This window comes from Manihot esculenta, chromosome 3 (assembly GCF_001659605.2).
Source record: "Manihot esculenta cultivar AM560-2 chromosome 3, M.esculenta_v8, whole genome shotgun sequence".
NCBI lineage: Eukaryota > Viridiplantae > Streptophyta > Magnoliopsida > Malpighiales > Euphorbiaceae > Manihot > Manihot esculenta.
This window is the reverse complement of record NC_035163.2, coordinates 16,178,319-16,197,975: the sequence shown is the minus strand read 5'-3', so window position 1 is coordinate 16,197,975 and position 19,657 is coordinate 16,178,319. Positions and strand designations below refer to the sequence as shown.

The 19,657-nt window shown below is 33.4% G+C and overlaps 1 protein-coding gene across 2 annotated transcripts; it reads right to left on the bottom strand.

The window, feature by feature from the left end:
• Positions 1 to 231: 231 nt before the first annotated feature.
• On the bottom strand, positions 232 to 17,680 carry LOC110612327 (brefeldin A-inhibited guanine nucleotide-exchange protein 1). 2 transcript variants are annotated; one of them, XM_021753080.2, is made up of 11 exons: positions 16,480 to 17,680; positions 13,836 to 14,153; positions 11,399 to 11,732; positions 10,772 to 11,194; positions 9,966 to 10,258; positions 9,163 to 9,436; positions 8,397 to 8,899; positions 7,831 to 8,152; positions 7,254 to 7,614; positions 4,249 to 4,931; positions 232 to 1,072 (listed from the first exon to the last, which is right to left on the bottom strand). In XM_021753080.2, exons 1-11 carry the CDS (start codon positions 17,553 to 17,555, stop codon positions 464 to 466), a joined length of 5,196 nt encoding a protein of 1,731 aa, XP_021608772.1. In that variant the 5' UTR covers positions 17,556 to 17,680; the 3' UTR covers positions 232 to 463. The 2 variants fall into 2 exon arrangements, with proteins under 2 accessions (XP_021608772.1, XP_043810600.1); XM_043954665.1 differs by lacking the exon at positions 16,480 to 17,680 and having other exon boundaries at positions 11,399 to 11,742; positions 13,836 to 14,013.
• Between the last annotated feature and the right edge of the window lie 1,977 nt (positions 17,681 to 19,657).

Below are 19,657 nucleotides of genomic sequence, written 5' to 3'. Positions count from 1 at the left end.
AGCATCTAACCTATTTTGGTCAGATCCAACATTATGTTTTTGAGAACACCATCATGGATGCTGAGAATTGGATTTGGAGAAAACCCAAATAAATAGAATCACAAAATGAATGCATTGTAATGCTCTAACCATAAGAATCACAGTCCAAATGCATATGCATAGATGCACACGTGTAAAGACAGATTTTGGCATCTTAAAATCATCAAAATCTACCAAGGTTGAAGAAGACAATAACCAAAAAATTTATCATTATTGCTATGACTATTCCAATCAATTTCTGTAACAACACGATGTTTACACGGACAATCTTTTACATTTGTGCAGAAAATTTTCAGGCTTTAGCATACAACAAAAGCAATTGATACAATTAAAAAATAAAAGAGGCTCATACTCCAGGTAATTATAGAGATCAAAAATGAGATTTGATGGCTATCATTTTGTATAGTACTAAAAAGTAATGATTTCATCCCATTATTATTGGGCCTATACATGATTTGAAAATGTTGCTTAGAATGTGCTGTACTTCTCCTGAGCTATGCTCACTCTTCACAAGATCTACTAACAAAGGAAAGAATTGCGGAACGCACCTCCTAAAGGAATCCCTTTCTAGATCGCTCAATACGTGCAAAGCTGACACAAGCAAAGTTGTTCTTGCTGCCAATTCTTCCTTTTTGGCTGATCCCAATGGAAGAATCCAGTGTACCGCTTGCTTATTAACAGGTTTTTGATGTGTTGATTGAGACCCAGTACAATTTAGATATATCTGCAGTATTTCTTCACATACTTTCACAAGTTGCAATTCTATATTCATCTCCTTAGACACAGATGGATTATCCACTAGCAAATCATGAAGGAAGTTCAGGTAATTTTGGTATGACTCGTTTTCAAAATGAACCATGGGAGGATCAGAGAGCTCTAGTATAGAGCAAGCTTTCTCCAGTTTCTTCAGCAAGATTATGTCGGAGTTCAGCTGGTGGGAATGTGATGCAACGGATGAAAACATATCAAGAAGAATTCTGACGTTGGCAGCTGACACGTATTGCATGTGTCCTTTGCACATATCAGTCACAACCTGATATTACAAACAAAAATATAAGAAAACATCAATCTTGAAGCACATGAAAAGTAACAACACATTTCACACATAAACCTATTAGTTTAATTTGTTGCCATGGTAATTTGATATAGCACTTGCTATCAAAGCAGAAACACTACCAATATCAAAAGTTTCCACTACTGCACCCTATCACCACTTGCATACAGGTAAGTTTCCAACAGCAGCTATAAGGAATCCCTAAAACCAGGTTTAAGGAAAAAGAATATCTCAGGAAATGGGGTCGCAAATGAGTCTGGCAACCCACGACCTACTTGAAGAATCAACATGATAAAGGTTCACTTGAAGTCATTTGTTAAACCAAGATTGCCTATCAGCTCATATATGAAGCTAATAATGGTTTCATTTTGACTTCAAGCTTTACATATATTTGATGTGAAATGCATCAAAAGTTCTTGTTTAAACCATCTTTTATCAAAAGATAAACAAGAAAAGCTATAATTTCTTGATTTTTTGGGTGTATGCAACCCACAAAAGTTATTGATTCATACTAATATTAGAAATAACAAACAAGACAGAATATAGTCAAGTTTTTTAAGAAAATATTTCAATTTTCAGAATAAATTTGTGAATAGTTTCATTGTTAACCATGTTGAGAAAGCTTTACGTATGTTAAATGAGTAAGATTTGAACAATGTTGCTCGTTGTCTGTTTTTGGACCCAAGCCTCAGCATACCAGAAGTAAGCTCGTCTTAAATCATTCACAGCTCCAGAAAATACCAAGAAGTTCTACAATATTTCATGAAATTTAAAGTTCAGTCATAAATCCTGAGATAAATTTAGGCAATGAAAGCAACAATATACTCCATTGTATATGTTAGCAACAAATTACTTCTCTTCAAATAATTCAAATTAACAAATTTACAAAATCAGAGTTTACAGGATCATATTGAAATTGTAGCTGAATGATAGTACAGGAAAAACTGTCCTTTGCTTGCATTTTCAACAATTTCAAATAGTTGGACTTGCATTTCATTTCAACTAGTGAAGCCTAAAACAAAAACTTTAAAAAAAGAAAAGAAAAAAAAAGAGCCTAATCCCTCAGGCTTAGTTTGGTTGGATGCAACTTCATTAACAACCCAATCATGGTTAAATTACAGTTGCATTTAGGTTAACATGGAATTACTGAAAACATTATTGCAAAGACCTATTAAGGTTAGACACACACCCAATATATCATTTCAATTTAGAACTTTTTCCCTTGTCAGTCTAATTCTTATGATTTGCACATGTTACCAAGTACCATCCTTGGCTGGTGCCATGAAAATAAAATTCACATGGAGCCTGCATGGCATAGTAGGGGTGGCCAACAGGGTGAATCTGACCAGAACCTGATCCGGACTGCTGGTTTCGTTTCAAGCGAACTGGAATCAGGAACCAGTCCACACGGTTCTGGTTCCATCAAATACAATGGTTGAATTTTTTTCCAAGTATTTTTTTAAGAAAAGGAAAACAATAGAAAAAATCTAGATTTGGCCTAGAACAAACCCGCCAATCCAGTCCAGTTCAAAGCCAGTTTGATCTCCAGGTTTTGTAGGTTCTGATTCCAGTTCTAAACTGGCCATTGGCCAAGTTCAGCAGATAGTTATATCCATTTGATATCTACATGGCCCTTTACATTAAGGCAAATCAACAGTTATTTCTTTCTTCTTGAGTAAAACTTTATTATAAAAGAAAACATACAATATGCTTCCATCTAGGCCTATAAAGATATTAATAAATAAATATTTATTGTCATACAAAAAAATTGTTATGCAGGCGTTGAAAACTATGTGAACATAATTATAGTGATATTAGTTAAAATAGTCCTTCAATGCAAATAGAAAGCAAAAATGTTTGTGAATAGTACTTAAATAAGGGGGACATTATAGGCATGTTTACTTGTGGAAAACACTATCTGTTTTTCATTTTCTATTTTCTAAGAGAACTCCTAAGTTTTCATTTTCCATGAAATACTAGGGAAAACATAGAAAACCCATTCACTTGTAAATAATAGAAAATTGTTTTTTAATTCAAAAAATTTTAAAAATATATATTAATATATTTCAAATTAAAGATATCATTATAAAATATATTTATAAACCTATTTTACTTTAACTTTATAATATATATTATTCTTTTACTTTTAGGACAACTGGATTTATTTTTTTATTATTGTAAATAATTGTTTTTCCTAAATAGCTATGAAAATTTTAGAATGTAATTGTTGTCATAAAAGAGCCATCGTTTTCAATATGGATAACAGTCGGAAAACACGACTTTCCCTGTAAAAGGAAAATAGATGTGAACAACTTAGTACTTGTTTACTTATAGAAAACTATTCAAGTTTTTTTGGAAAAGTTTTCAATTAAATGGAAAACAAAGTTTTGCATTACATGTGCTAGTTTTCCAAATGGAGAACAAGAAGACTAATTTTAGAACTTTTTAACTAAGATTTGGAAAAGTAACTTTAAGTTGTTCTTCACTGTTGATATCCTTTATAATAAAATTTTTGTTTTCCAACTATTTTCCAAATGGAAATCAAAGACTTCTATAAAAAAAATTGTATTATAATATATTCATAACCAAAAACTAAATAATTATTTTAAAAAATATTGACTTATAATTTATAAAAAATAATTACATTATTATAATAATAGAATAGTACCATGATAAAAAAAATTAATAGTAAAACAATAAAGTTCTTAAAATTATTTTTTAATAGTTGATTTATTTACTTATAAAATTTATGATTATCTTTTATTATTTGGAATTAGGAAATTATTTTTAAATTGACAGTTGAACGCATTTTCCATGTTTTCTCTTGTTTCCATAGAAATGAAAACTAGATTTTTCTTAGAAAATGGAAAATGGAGAACAAAAAATTATTTTCCATAAGTAAACACACTCTTTAAGTTTTTAAAATCTTAGTTAAATTTTGAAAACCTTAATAATTAGTTTTCCAATGCTCCATGTGAAAAACTGGCACATGTGATGATGTGAATGTAAAACTCTTTTTTTCTTGTTTTCTTAAAGAACTTCTCAAAAAAAAAAAAGACTATGTCAGTGCTCCAAATGTGAACATGCCCTATCTTTATTCAATTCCTCAATGTCATAGTGTAGAGAGAATTTTTTGAGCGTGCGTGAGAAAAAACCTGAATAATTAGTAGCTGCACAGCAATGTGACTTTTTACTCTTGAAACCACATAAGCAGCAGTTTGGAGATTGTCATCCTCCAGATCCTCATTGGTGAAGCCATGATCAGAAGAGACATCAACATCAACATAAGATTCAGAGGTGTCGGGCATCTCAAGATTATCCATGCTTCTTAAAACCTTCACAAAACCAGGTAACGTCGATGCAGCAGATTCCTTAAGAGCCAGAAAGATCTCTCCCCATTGATCTTCAGAAAGTCTACAGCCCAGTTGACCTGATAACCGCAATAATGCTGCAACCCCACTGCTAGCAGGTCCCTGAATAGGACTTCTAATGAATCCAGTCAGTACAGACACCACACTTGGTAGTTGAGATGATACTGTATTGAAGAAGCTAACAAATAAATCCACTAGATACTGAGCTGCCACTGCAGAAGTTTCAGGATCCCATGCATTTCCTTCCTGATGCTGAGACACTGAAGTTGGCGAATGCTGACCATCTTGAATAAAATTTTCTTTCTTGTCACATACACTGCTGAATATGGGTAAAATAACAGAATTAAAGACATCAATCCAAAATGACTGTGAGAATAGATGGCCATGATCATTGAGAATGTTGAATAACACTTCTAAAGCACTCCTCCGAATGGCTGATCTCGGATCAGATGTTAGTCTTGATAGCCCTGAAACAACAGCATCATGATAATGAGACTTGGAAAAGAAAGTAGGCACTCAATGGGGCTATTTGCTATCCCTATGTTTGGTTAAATTCCAATTTCTAGAATTTTGTGAAATTCAATTGAGTTTCATGTTTTGTATGTTTGGTTTGAATAGAAATTAGACTTCAGTTCTAAGAATTGAATTCCATGGAATTGATTATAACTAAAACCAATTCCTTCCAAATTTGATGAAATTTGAAATGAATTCCACAAAACTTACATAAGAATATTTTTTGGACTAAATGCCCATAACAAACAATTTTCTCTCAATCATCCATTTTCTTACATTTAACTAAACTCCATTAGTTTAAAAAGAAGAAAACTATAAACCTAGTTTTCTATTTATTTATTACTAATATGTCTAGACAACTATATAAAATATTTTATTTTTTTCCTAACATTATAATATCTAACCTCAATATGCTTTCAGTAATGACACTATTTATTTTGCCACATGAATCTTCAAGACATGTAAATATATTTTATATTTATCAAAAAGGTAATGGGTATACATGTTTCTTAATTGTATAAATTTATTAATTATAAACTTTTGATAGAGTAGATTTTTTTTTTTTTATTTTACTCTTGAGGGCAGTTTAGAAAATGAAAGCAATGAATTTCAATTATAAATTACACTGAACAAGAAGTATGTGGAATACAATTGAATTTTGCAAGTTGCGTCATACCAAACAATAGAATTCATTTCAAATGAATTCTATCTAGAGTTTAGTTGAATTCCACATAATTTTATAGAACACAATTGAACCTAACACTACGTGAGAAAACACCAGCAAAAAATTTGCTGTTCTTTCCTCTTTTTTTATATATTACTACAAAAGGTGGGGCCATTCACAGAATGTAATAATGCATAAAGCAAAATTACAAGGAAGTTTGATGTGGACAAACTGAGAAATCTGCCCATCAAAGCATTAATGGGTGCAAATATCAATTAATTGATCATTTTTAATGTTTATTTTAAATAAGGGTCTAAGTTTGGAAGTGGAACTAGGGCTTTATCAGAGTCTAAATAATGAAAGAAGAAGAATCTGGTGAGCTGATTGAATCTGTGAAAAGTACCTTAGTGTTATTGGAACTCAGATGGACAAGGAAGACATAAGAATTAAGGCAGCAAGCCCTCAAAATCAGAATGTAAATTTCATTTATTAAAAACCTTATTAATTGGTTTTTACAGAATTAGTGACTAACCTTATCCTGTTTGGATTGGCAATTAGGAACTACTAAACAGTACTAAATACGTAGTCAAATAGCTTCCAAAAAATAAAAATTCGCCAATAATGTTTGATCTTTCCTAGACTGGAAGACGAAGATTGTAACAGGAAATTGCATAACAATACCAGATAGGAAATTTTATAAGATGTTACAGAATCAATCACTCGGCCAGGCCCAACTCCATTAAGAGTCTACTATAGGAAGAATATCAGAAAGAAGAGAGGTAATGCGAGTGGCACAGAAGATTCCAGCCAGCGGCACCTGGAAGAGAAAAGAGGACGACACTTGGCGGAAGAAATAGGTGCTGCTGCCATACCATTAGAGTGATTCTCGCTGGCGGCAAATTCCTTAATGATTGGAGAGAATACTGTGTTTATAAATAATAGTAGCAGGAGAGAGAGGAGGCAGGTTTTTTTCCCTGTAATTCTTTCTTTATGATTCGGCTATAGCTGGGCTCACCCAGAGTCGGGAGTATCTCCTGGAAATTGTTTCTCTACAAGAAACAACCTTATTCCATCTATACAAATAGCCTTCCTCCCAAAACTATTCTTTCCTCCCCCCCTAACTCTATCATAAGAAAAATCTAATTTTCACAATTAAGAATTATTAAGTAAAATAATTCGCAAATATATTTTTCCTTGAATTTTGGAAGGACTTTAAAAAGCAGCCACTAGAACACATGGTATTGTCCAGTTTATTGTGAATATTCTTAAAGAAGCAATAATACTTAAATTTATTCTTAGATAGGAATTCTTAGATAGTAACAGCATTTTAAATTGACTACTAAGCTTGCAATTTGCACAATAGAAATTTTGTAACAAATTTTAAAATTGAAGTAAAAAGCTACAATAATTTCATAAGAGAATATAAAAATAAGTTGACAGCCCTTTTTTACAAGAAAATGGAAAAACTCAACCTGAATAGGACTATAAAAGAAGGCTTAATATAAGGATTCAGGGGGCCCAAAAATTTTTAAGAATTCATTTTTAAATTATCTAAAACAAAAAAAGTGCTTGTATATGTTTCACCAAGAATCTTGCCAAAAAAGTAGATTACCTATGAGCAATGGAATCCAAAAGGATGCATGATCATCTTTGTCACGGAATGCCTGTATATCTGAAGCAACCTCATTTACCAGTGGAGTAGATGCATCATTAACCCTGCTCTTTTCATTCCATACAAGTCCACCATCTGCAAGTTTGACAGCACAAAACCGGAGAAATGCAATTGCATTGAGGCTTACATCACTATTAAATCTACTATTTGTGAAGGTTGTGAGGCATCTAACACAATCTGTGAAAGTTGTTGCCTCTGTCTCAGTTATATAAGGAAAATACTCCCGCACGATTTTTTCCATTGTCTCAAATGCCAACAAGACGATATTCTTACGCTCATCCGCTGCAGCAGCTGTAAGAACCTGAGAAAGGAATAGTAAGGAATCATTAGAATAGCTCAAAGTGAAATCAAGAGTTAAAAGAATAGTTTAAACACTTATTTTTAGCAAAAGAATGTATTTGACGAGACAAGCAACATGAAATTCAATTTTCTTGACCACATCCATGCCTAAATCTGCAAGATCTAATTCAAACACAGATAAGCAACATTAAAATTAAATAATGAAGTAGAACATTACCATGAAAACACTTTTCCAGCCAGATTTCACGTTATTAACGCGACTAAGGACCATCTGTGAAATACAGCGAACAATTAGTTCCCTAATTTCAGCAGAGCTGCTCTTCTGCATAATGATCACAAATGGCCTCAGAAATTCATTCTGGAAGTTGTAATTTGCCAGCTCCTCACGCTCCAAAAATTTCATAGCAAGTTGCCTTAGTGAATCCATAACAAAAATTGCAACAGAGAGATTTTCTGACAAGCCAACTGATACAAAAAAATCGGACAAGACATTCCATATTCGGGACCAAACTAATCTGATGCGATTCATATTGTAATGCCTGTGAAGAAAAAAAATCCAAGTATTATAAATTACTCCTATTTCTCATCATTTGCACAACTGAGATTAAAACATTTTCAGCAAATAATAGAGATCCATCCAAACATTTTGCTTTGAAATAATTTGAGGAGGAGACTATAAATCTTAACCTAAATGAATCAATATATTCAATAAAGGCAAATAGGTTTTTTAGGCATAATAACTACTTCAAAAGCTCTTTATATTTAAATGAAGAAAGATCTTACGCAATTTCAACTATTTTTGTGAGGCTAAACACACGAGGATCTGTTGGGGACTGCAACTCTGCCATCGAAACCTTGCAAAGAGCTTTCACAAAAGCTACTATTGCTTCACTGTTTAACCTCTGGCTATTAGCAAATACATGGTTCAACTCAAAATTCCCTATCTGGTCGAGCAAATTCAAATTCGAGATGAAGTGACTGATCTGCTCTGCAGTTACTGGCCCCGGAAAATTCACTCCAACCGTGGTGCTGTCATATGAACCCCCCCTAACAACAGCCATTACAGCTGGATTCTGGAGAGTTCCCTTTTTCTTCAGAGATGGATAACCCATAGACTTCAATACTTTATCATCTGCTTCAACATTTGATGAAGTCAAGAAAGATGCATCAGGAGGAGCACCCTCTCCCAGAAGCTGCAGATGTTCAATTCGGGATAGGCAAGTTAAGATATGCTCCCAAGCTTCCTGAAGATAATTACCATCTTCAATTGCAATTGATATTATTGCCTGCACAAAGTCAAATATTTTGAATATAAATGACTGAAAACGAAATAACATAACAGATATGCTAACTCCAAATACATCGAGCATGCACTGAACTCAATGATGTAAGAAGCACAGTCACTGTTGTTCTACAATTGAATTTAACCAAGCAAAAGTATTAGTGAAGTTTCCCTACTTCTCCTCATTTGTCCTAATCAAGAAGGGAGAAGGATCTATTTTCTTTTTCTACTCATCTCAAAATATCAGTATGCTAAACAATTGCCCACCTTAACCGCATCAACATTCTTTTGCTTCATATCTGCAGCATTATGGAGATAGGTAAACTTAGCCATAGATGTTACAAAAGCATCTCTTTGGGTTTGCATTCCCATTACTGCAGTAACATGCACTGCATATCGAAAGCCCTGTAAGCACAGAGATGTAGCAAGTTTATCATCAGTCTGGTCAAGCGTCATGCTAAATGCTGCCAGCATGGGACCCCAGCAGGCCTCAACCATGAACCTCAAGATTGCTGCATCTGTAACAATATGATACACAGACCTGAAACACCAGTTGATTATTATTTCAGAAGCAACATGGTAGACGATGATAAAATCAAACATGGGCATTATCATATAAAGGAAATTAAGTCTAATAGGGAATTGTTCCCCCTTCAGCATATAGTTCTGGTCAGTCTTTCTCAATCTGTCCTTTCTCAGCTAAAACATCATTAGAAAGTTAACATCCTAATAGGAATATACCATAGAGACGAATGGAATTTTCCTCTGATTAAATTGCCAAGTTGAGAGAGAGAGACACACACACACAGAGAGAAAGAGACAGCGAGAGACACACACACACACAGAGTGAGAGAGAGAGAGATTCAAGCAGACGTTAAACATTTAACCCCCTCCCCCAAATTATTTTTAAAAGATTCCACCATAATTGATGTCGATCATTGTGTAGCATATAACACTGCCACTTGCCCCACTTATCCGACCATTGGTGGACCATTTTAGGGGATGATAAGCGAGTGCCATAAAGAACTAGAAGAACATTTAAACATGAAACATATTGCAAAATAGCTTACTCTGATTTTCCAGACTTTGCCTTGAACTGTTCTTGGATGTGCCTTATGAGGAGTCCATTTGCTCCTAATGGCTTTTCCTCTGTTTGCTTCCAAGTGACTAAATTGAGTATACCGTCCAAACCCAATAGCTTATTTAAACTATTTGCCTGCTTATTTTGTGGAGCAGAAGAATCAGCATTCATTTTAATTTCATTTTTAATAATTTTATCATAGAGTGTACTCAGATATTCTTCAGGTAAATCCTTGCCGTCATCTATCCCGCGGTTGTTTCGTATGAAATCTGCCTTTGTCATCTAGATGCACCAACACACAACAATTAAAAAAAGACCAAAAAACTGCATTTATCCATCCATATATAGATAATATGGTCCTAGTACCGCACTATTAACAGATTACATAAATAAGAAAAGGGTACCAATTTTATAGACATGTTCTTTACATTTTGTTCAACTGCATCCTTGAAAACTTTTCCAACAGTAACACCCGAAATTGATAGCAAATACAATATACTGAGATTTTGAAACCAAATAGCAATGGAGTTAATAATGTCATTGACAAGAACTGAAACATCAATATGATTAGATCATCATAAAATTAGATATATAAATAAATACTCCCTAATGCTGAATAAACCAGTCGATTACCAACTTCAAAGATTCATTTTCTTTCAGAAAATAAGCATCAATTACCAAAGGCAAGCACATTTCTCATCAACAGAGGAAAAGGTGAAAAATAAGGGAAACACAAAGCTTAATGATCATGATTGTGTGGCCAATGACAAAAGGCAAGAGTTTCTGCAGGCAAACCTTATTTTTCACCATGCTGTTATGAGCATCCGTGTTGAGCAGTATCACAGAATAAGCAAGAACATAGGCCGTATCTGCACTTGTAAATGAATTTGGATTGCATTTACAATAGCGCTCTGCAAACTTTTCCATGATGCGATCAATCTTCTGTGCCTCTCCAGGTAATCTAAAGCCCCGCAAGAAAAACCTTATTGCTTCACCAAAATCCATCATCTTAAAATTAAATGAGTCCACATAAGCATGCATAACTCTAAGACAAAACTCTTCTCTTTCACCCAAATAGTCACCAATCATGGTTTCATTTAGGCCAGTAGCGTTTTTCAGGAAGGCAGCAACTTCTTCTGGGGAAGCACCAATTTTTTTGGTATTTATCAGAAATTCAATGCCCTTGGAAGGTTTCCTATTGAATAGGGAGATACCTTTCTGCATTTACCAGTACACTTGTCATTAAAAGTTGAAACAGACTTGAATTCGAGTAAAATCTAAAATGCAAAACAATAATTTAAAAGAATGGCACTAATACCAGAATATTATCACAACGCTCATAAAACAGCAACCTGTATATACATCAGTACCCTGTATGTATCATAAAAGGACAACCATAATGCAACTCAAGCAATACACAACCTGGAGTTCAATTTTATACGCCCGACGCTGTTCAAAGCTGGCGGTGTCTGAAATTTCAGAGTTTGCTTCTGCATGTAAATCATAATCAGGGCTACTTGCATCTTCCCCACTTGGGTTTGAATGATTCTCCGTTGACACATCACTCTCCGAGCTCTTAGGCACATAGGATTCTTCTATTATCAATTGTTGATCCATCCAAGCACCCATTGATTTGATTATGCCAACCAAACACTTAACAGACTCGTGTCGAAAAGTAATATCCTGGGCTGAAGATAGAGTTGTGGTTGAACCCGGAGGTGGTCCTAGAGCAGTCTTCAAAAGGCCATTGACAATCCTGCAAATATCTGAAAGAATTATAAGGGTTTAAATACATTTTTTTAACACAATAGCACAAAGATATGCAACGACAAAAAAATGAACTCCTTAAATAGTGTGTGAGTGTGTCAACTTAACAATACACAAATCCATCAATTTAGCATGTCCCAAGGTTTAGGGTATAGTTTTTATAGAAGAATTATACAGTCCCAAGATTTTCAAGTTCGTGCTTAAATCTCATCCAAAAGTGATCTTCCAAGAATTCCTTAACCCCACCATTGTCTCAACGAGCCAATTAATAGAAGATAGTTAGGCTCTTTTAGGGCTGGCCACAGTCAAGTTTTGGTTCCAGGGCCGGAGTGACCAGAACAGAACATAAAGGTCCCCCAGTCTCAGTTCCAATCCCAAGCCTGGTACACAAATTTAAAAAAAAAAAATAACTAAACAAGGGGAACTTGTTATTTTGCCCTGAAATCTGATTCATGTCCAGTTCTGGATGGACCAATCTAGTTCTGATTCCGAACCAGACCATGGCAATCTCTAGGCTTTTGACCCAGTAGACTCATTATTTGTCCTATCTTAGTCTGTAAATTTGCCTGCTGACACAAAACAGACTATAGGAATTGAAGTTACTTTGCTTCCCTGAAATAGGTGTGCAAATTCTTTGTTTTAGTTTACTTGCATTTTGCAAATCTGTTGCTAGAAGTTAAAACATGTCATTCATGATATCTTACTGATAGATGTACAAACACCATGCAATAAAATATTTACAGGCACTTTTAAAAAATGGGGGATTATTTCAGTAAATTACATATAATTTGTTAAAATAACAGCATTTTCAATTTTTGCTGTTCCTGTTTCACTTTCTAAAAGGTACTTCTCAATAAACTTTGAATTTGTCATAAAGTAAACATAACAATAACAAGAACTTTTACTTTGTTTACTTTCATTTCACTTAATAAAAGTAATGGGTAATTATTTGTGTTTTACACTTTTTATTTTCCATCTAAAAAACAGCTACTTTAAAAACTCCTTTTTTTGGCACCAAAAACAAAGCTAAACTTAGCAAACTAACACCCAAAAAGACCTAGGAAAATTGGTGCGCCTAGGATAATAATGCAGACAGCAAGCTCCAGAAAAACTAGATTAAATATTTAAAGAAAAAAATTGAACAGTATGACAATATCAAATACTTTCTAGCCATAGAATTTAGAATCACATGTAAATGCTCATTTCAGTATTATTAGCTGTTGGTTCATCTTCTGCAAGTTTAAGACGGGTATATTTGTAATTTCTGTCTTTGCTGAAATTGGTGAGGCATAGAGTATGGGCTCAAGTTGAGTATGCTTATGTTTTGGTTTTGATACAGAGTCCTATTATCATGGAAGTAATTTTTGCTTGCGTCTTTAGAGTTCAATTCTCATGAGGATAGCAGTTCAAGCACTTGCTGGCTTGGAATAAGTGAGTTTTATAGTTAATTATGCTTGTAATGCTTTATACTCAGTTCAATCAAATAAAGTTCCCACAACTGCTCAGGGATTTTCCGCTCATGGGAAGTTTTCAAAGTGCTAGACCCTCACAGCAACTAGCCCCAGAATCATCTCTCTTTTTATTTAAGTCCACTACTAAAGCCTACCCCTTTAGAAGCCTAATTGCCCACCTAAAAATCCACATTATGGTTTTTGAATAAATCCAAAATCTAGCTTTGACTAATCAGTAACAATGGTCTGTCCTATAACAGATAAAGTGTGAAAACCAGAAAAAGAAGAAGAAGGGAAAAACAACCTAGTTCTGTAACTTCTTAATAAATAATTTCCAGCATGTATCCATCTCCAAGAAGTAATTCCTCAATAAGTGGAAATGTCAAACCAAATGAGGACTTAATTTTCTACATCAAAACCATAACAGCTAGGCCACATCAATTATGAATTCCAAAATTTAAAAAATATCAAATCCCAACCAACCACAAAACACACAAGGACATACCTGCTCTATTATTAGAACATTTGCATGCAAAATTTAAAATCCTTTTCTCACGGAAATAATATGCAATTAACTAGAGTTGGTACTTTTACTTGTGAAGTACAATGAGGAATGATTAACAACAAACAATGAGCAATACCTTTCATATACGTTTGGAGCATCCACATCACAGTCATAATTCACAAAAATATCAACTATAATCTGTGAATCCTGAGCAATCTTCTCCAAAAAGTTCAGGACTATCATTTTCTGTAAAAAACTAGGCTGGTTAACATTCTCCAGCACCCTGAGGATAAGCATGGGAAAGAATATTCCAATTTCTGCCTTCAATCCTGATCTGAATTTCGATAACAAAATCATAAAGATAGAACACTGGAGCTGAAAAATAACCATGACCGAGAGTGCACTATTCTTTAACAATGACAAGCAAAGATATTGCTTAACAGCATTGAGAAACCTGTACCAAGAACAAAAATATTACATCCTAAGGTTGTCACCAAAGAATAATAGATTAATACTATCAAAATTGTGGACAAAATAATTTAGCAGAATTAGTCATTCAACATGGATTGATCGCACAACCAGAATAATGGAAATGGCCAATAATATGTGCTAAGCAAATAATAAATACCAAGATATTTTTGGGCAGCACTTTTGCCACAGCCAATAAATAAATTAAAGTCCAGTTCATTAAATTGCCCTGTTTCCTTTTAGCCCTTCCTTTTCAATTATTCATTACCTCCCCTTTCTCAAGCACACTTCTAGTAGTTAAGCCAGTACATGCATCTTAGTCACACTATGACAATAGCAGCAACAGCTAAACCTTAATTCTAAACTAGCTAGAGTTAGCTATTTAGAATTTTTTTTCATCATTCAACTCAATTTGAAACCAATCCACATCAATTGCAAAAACTATAAAGCTTTCGAATTACTTCAGTCCATGTCATCATCTTAGTAGCATTAAAACCAACAAATCTCTTTTTAAATTGAAGAAATGACCTTTGCACAAAAAATAAAGATTAATTCCCTATAAGATTATGTTGACCAACAAAGAAGGTTCCTAATTAGGAGGATTCAAATCTTTGGAACCCTAATTAGGCTTGATTATAGAAATTTTATTTTATTGTAAATATTCCTAATTTAAATTGATTCTTTATGTATAAATACTCAAACCTTGTAAAGATTAATTCAATTGGAAAAAATAAAAAATTCTTCTAAAAAATTCTTCATGATATCAGAGCTTTTTTCCTGATTTTAGGATTTAAATTTAACTTTTCCCTTTTAGAATTTCTAAAATCCTAGATCTACCTTTTTTGGTATTGCCCTATCTAGGGATCTTTTCACATCTCACTGTCGCTATCAAGAGGATCGTCAGAACACCGCCGGCCAACCGTTCAGCTCCGATGCCAGAAAGCCACGCGCGTGAGGCTCACGCGCCCTTCCTTCCCGATGCGCCCGATGCGTGAGACACTGTCCGATGCTGCTACGCTGTTCAGTCCACTCCGGCACTATTTTCGATCCCTTTTCCGGCAAACCAGCAAGAATCAGTGAATTGGTGAATCAGTGAATATTGGCAAACTGATTTATCTTTCGCATACTCGACCAGACATAACATATGTAGCCAGCTTAGTCAGTCTCACATATAACCAGTTTTTCGCATTTTGCAATATTTAAAGTCTACTCCTGAAAAAGGTCTCATATTCTATAAACACGGTCATCTACGCAAATATGCATTTACAAATGCAGATTGGACTGAATCCCTTGATGATAGAAGATCGACTAGCGGTTACTGTACACTTGTGGGAGAAAACCTTATCACTTGGAGAAGCAAGCAGCAAAATGTTGTTGCTTGATAAGTGCTGAGGCGGAATATAAACTTGATAGCACAAGGTGTTTGCGAACTTCTATAGTTAAAGAGGAATTGAAACTATTGGAGAGGAACAAACTCCTTTTGTATTATAACAACAAAGTTGCCATCAATATAGCTCACAATCTGGTTCAACATGACCGAATAAAGCACATAGAGATTGATTGACACTTCACTAAAAAGAAGTTAATAAATGGTGTCTTGAGATTAGATCATGTGACTTCCGATGAACAGTTAACTGATGTGTTTATCAAAGGGCTTAGTAACAAGACCTATCATACCCTAGTCTATAAGTTACGCATGTGTAATATCTATACACCAGCTTCACCAAAATAGATTCAAATCTTTGAGATTCTAATTAGGCTTAATTATAGGGATTTTATTTTTATTGTAAATATTCCTAATTTGATTGATTCTGCGTATAAATATTAAACCTTGTAAAGATCAATTCATTGGAATAAAATAAAAAATTTCTCTAAAAAATTCTTCAGATTAGCACTCGAATTACCTCATATTTTCTCAAGTGTTCTTTTTTCTTACTCTTTTTCTTTTGCAGTTCATAATTATTGTCCTCTCTCTCTCAATTCTCAAACATCCTCATAATTTCCCAAGAAACATTTTTATTTTTGCTTAATTCTTTTTTTTCTTTTGCCCTGCCCCCTCTCTCTCCCATTCAAACTTCCTCATAGCTTCTCAATTTTTTTTTTCTTTTTGCTTAATTCTTTTTCGCTTTTGCACCTCTTCCCATGCGTATGTGTGCGCTCATCTGTGCATGTGCGCATTCTCTCCATCTTTAATGCATGATAGAAAAACAACACTGGCAGCTAAAATCAGAAATTTCAATTTCTAAAGGATAGAAACAAATAACAGACGATATAAATATATCAGCTGAAGTTCAAAATTGACAATGACCCACCTTTCATTGTTGCGCCAAATCAGACCACCATTGTCCATGACCACCTTGAGCAACTCCAGTGACAAAATCTTGCCTCTAAGAAGAATTTGATCATCCGGGTTCTCCTGAGATGAGAATTTCATGGACAATTTGCAGAGGTTCCTAAAAAGAAGAAAACCATCCTCCCTAATCTTACTTCCTCCAGCACCAGTGCCAACAAATTCAGCTCCATCATTTGCTTCTCTATCGCCCAACTCAGCACCATCTGTCACCTTTGCATCACCAGCAGGACCAGGACCAGGACCATCACCACTACCATTCTGCAATACTATAGAAGTACTATGCAACAAGAGTTTGGCATCTGGAAGCCCCTCACTAGCTCCCATAACTTCATTAACAAAATTCTGGCAAAAATATATGGAGCTGCCTTCATTCAAACTCTTATCCGCAAATTCCAACAATTCGCTAACTGAAACAGTTTTAACACTAACATCCAAGGAATCTTCCTCAACCCTGGTAAAAATAATAAGCATAATTTGGGCAAGAACGGATTTTGCACAGATCTGATTGGTCCCATTCACGCCACCAAGATAAACATTGTAACAAGTCCTAACAAGATTCAACAAACACTCACCGCGAATCAAAATGCAGGGAGATCTCACAGCTGCAAGCAAAACTCTAAGCACTGAGAGCTCTATAGTTTCCTCTCCAATGCCGCAAACCTTGCAGACATTCTCAAACAACTTAAAGAGCACAGTATTAACAGAAACATTGGGATCGATCTCGCCACAGAGTAGGCCGAGAGAGAAGAGCTTGAAGGCGCATTCAAGTGCAGGCTCAACGACCTTGGCATAGGCGGAATCTAAGGCAAGAAGTAAGGGTTGAAGAAGGAATTCAGCGTCGGAGGGAGAGACACCAAAGAGTGAAGAGTGGGAATTAGAATCGGCAATATAATCGAGCTTATCGAGAGCAGATTTGCAGGCGGAGACAAGGTGAGAGTGCTTCCGCCAAGCGGCGTTTTTTACGATTTTGTCGAGTGAAGGGCCGAGAACACGGCCGCAGCGCGACGAACCTCCTAGGGTTTGAGAAGTAGACATTGTAGTGTGGAAATGGAAGAGGTTTAGAATTGAGATCTACATGCGTATGTGATGGGTCTTGCGTTGAAACAGGTTGCCACAGCAAAGAAAAGCAAGAAAGTGTTTGATTTTTAATTTTTAATTTTTTATTTTTTATTTCTTTTAATTTTTATATTAATTATTATTATTACTACGAATTCGTCGTTAGTTGGGTGGGCGCTTAAGCCGACAGAAGCTTGAGCGAGAGATGGAGTGGATGAGGCACTTTGATTCTTTCATATTTGTTGTGGGAGGTTTGTCACGTGACCCTTAAGAAAATTATATGGAACCCACATGTGACTTGACATCAACGTCATGCAACTTCCTGTTTTTTTACTTCTCTATCATGCAATGCAATTCATGGGTTCTTTTTAGATCTGAAAAATTATGATTAGATTAGACTTTTAAAATTTAGCTTTTTTTAAGTTGAAACAACTCATTAAATTCTTTAAAAAAAAGATAAGCTTCTAATTCTCCCTTGATTTTATTGGCAATTGTTGCAACTATTCCTTTGATCCTTCTAGGGATAGATCTATTGCTTTACGTTGCGTCAATCTTCCTCTCTTATTGTTCTAATCTTCAATCGGCTATAACTCTCACTCTCATATTGCTTATTCTTAGTCCTTGCCAAAAACTCCCACCTATTTCTTCTACATGCATAAATCGGTGATACCATAATTTTCGAGAATCGTGATGATGCTTCATCTTTCTCAAGAATGGAGGGTTTTGAGTGATTATATTTTTGAATTTTTTTGTAATGTCTACTTATTCATATTTACTATTAAAAATAGACTACAACATAATATAAATAATAATAATAAATGTTTTGAGATTGGTTTGGGGATCTCAATTTGTTATTGGATTGAAAATTTTAAATTTTCATAGAATCCAACTAAATTAACATTTATTGGTTAAACACTTTTTAGTTATTACCAGTTAATTTAAAATTTAAAATTAATTAAATTTTTTATTTTTTAAATTTTGTTAAGTTCTTATAAAATCAAAAATTCTTTTATACTTACTAAATTGCGCATCTAAATAAAATTTATATCTTAAAATAAATTCTTAATTATTATAATTGCAAATTGAACGAAATATTTAAGTTATCATAAACTAATAACTTATAACTATGTTGCAATATGAAAATTGCTATTAGCTTAAGACAATCTAGTTCATTTGGATCAAACATCTATAAATTAATTGACAGTTTATAAAATATCTATAAATTAATTGACAATTTATAAAAGAGAAAATAAACAGATTAATTGATTGATGGTTTATAAAATAAAAAGTAGAGACTTTTTATGTATCTCTCATATTATTTTAGAGAGAGTGTTAGAAACACTCCTAAGATTATTCTGGATTAATGAAGTTAATTATATAGAGTTTTTTTTTTTTAAATTGATTATTATATTTTGTGCCCTATTCTTAGGGGTATTTGGATTAATTTAAAAATTAGTTTATAAAGATTGAGGGCTTATAATTTATTTGAAATTTATAAATATTTAAAATTTTAAATAATTATGTATTTGATTAAAATACTTATAAGTTAATAATAAATAATTAATATATTTATACTAAATAATTTATAAATGCATTTATTATTAAAATTATTAAAAAAATATTAAATAAAATATGTAATGAAATTTTAAAATTAAATCAAACTACCTCTTCTAACTTATTTTTTTCGCTTATAAGCTAAACGTATAGCTCGTAAGCTGGTGTGATCGGCTTATAAACTAAGTCAAACACTCCTTAATAAAAAAATGTTTGACTTAACTTTAAAAAATTAACTTATAAATACTAATTATTTATAAATTATTTAAGATTTATAAGCAATTAAAATTTTATGTAATTATGTGTTTGGTTAAAATGTATATATATAACTAATAAACAGAGTTATTAAATATCTATTATTAAAATTATTAAAAAATATATTAAATAAGATATATAGTGAAGTTTAAAATTACTAAAAATATATTAAATAAAATATATAGAGAAAATTTAAAATTAAATAAGGACTAATTTATTTGATTAGATCAATTTATAAATTTAGTGCTTATAAACACAAAAATGAAAAACTG

Bases quoted from the DNA above. Each gene is read 5' to 3' on its own strand.
- LOC110612327 (XM_021753080.2), bottom strand. From the start codon at position 17,555: ATGTCTACTTCTCAAACCCTAGGAGGTTCGTCGCGCTGCGGCCGTGTT. The intron at 14,154-16,479 runs GTGGGTCATTGT...TTCTTGGTACAG, and splicing joins ATTTGGCGCAACAATGAAAG to GTTTCTCAATGCTGTTAAGC. The intron at 8,153-8,396 runs GTAAGATCTTTC...TTTTCTTCACAG, and splicing joins ACAAAAATAGTTGAAATTGC to GCATTACAATATGAATCGCA.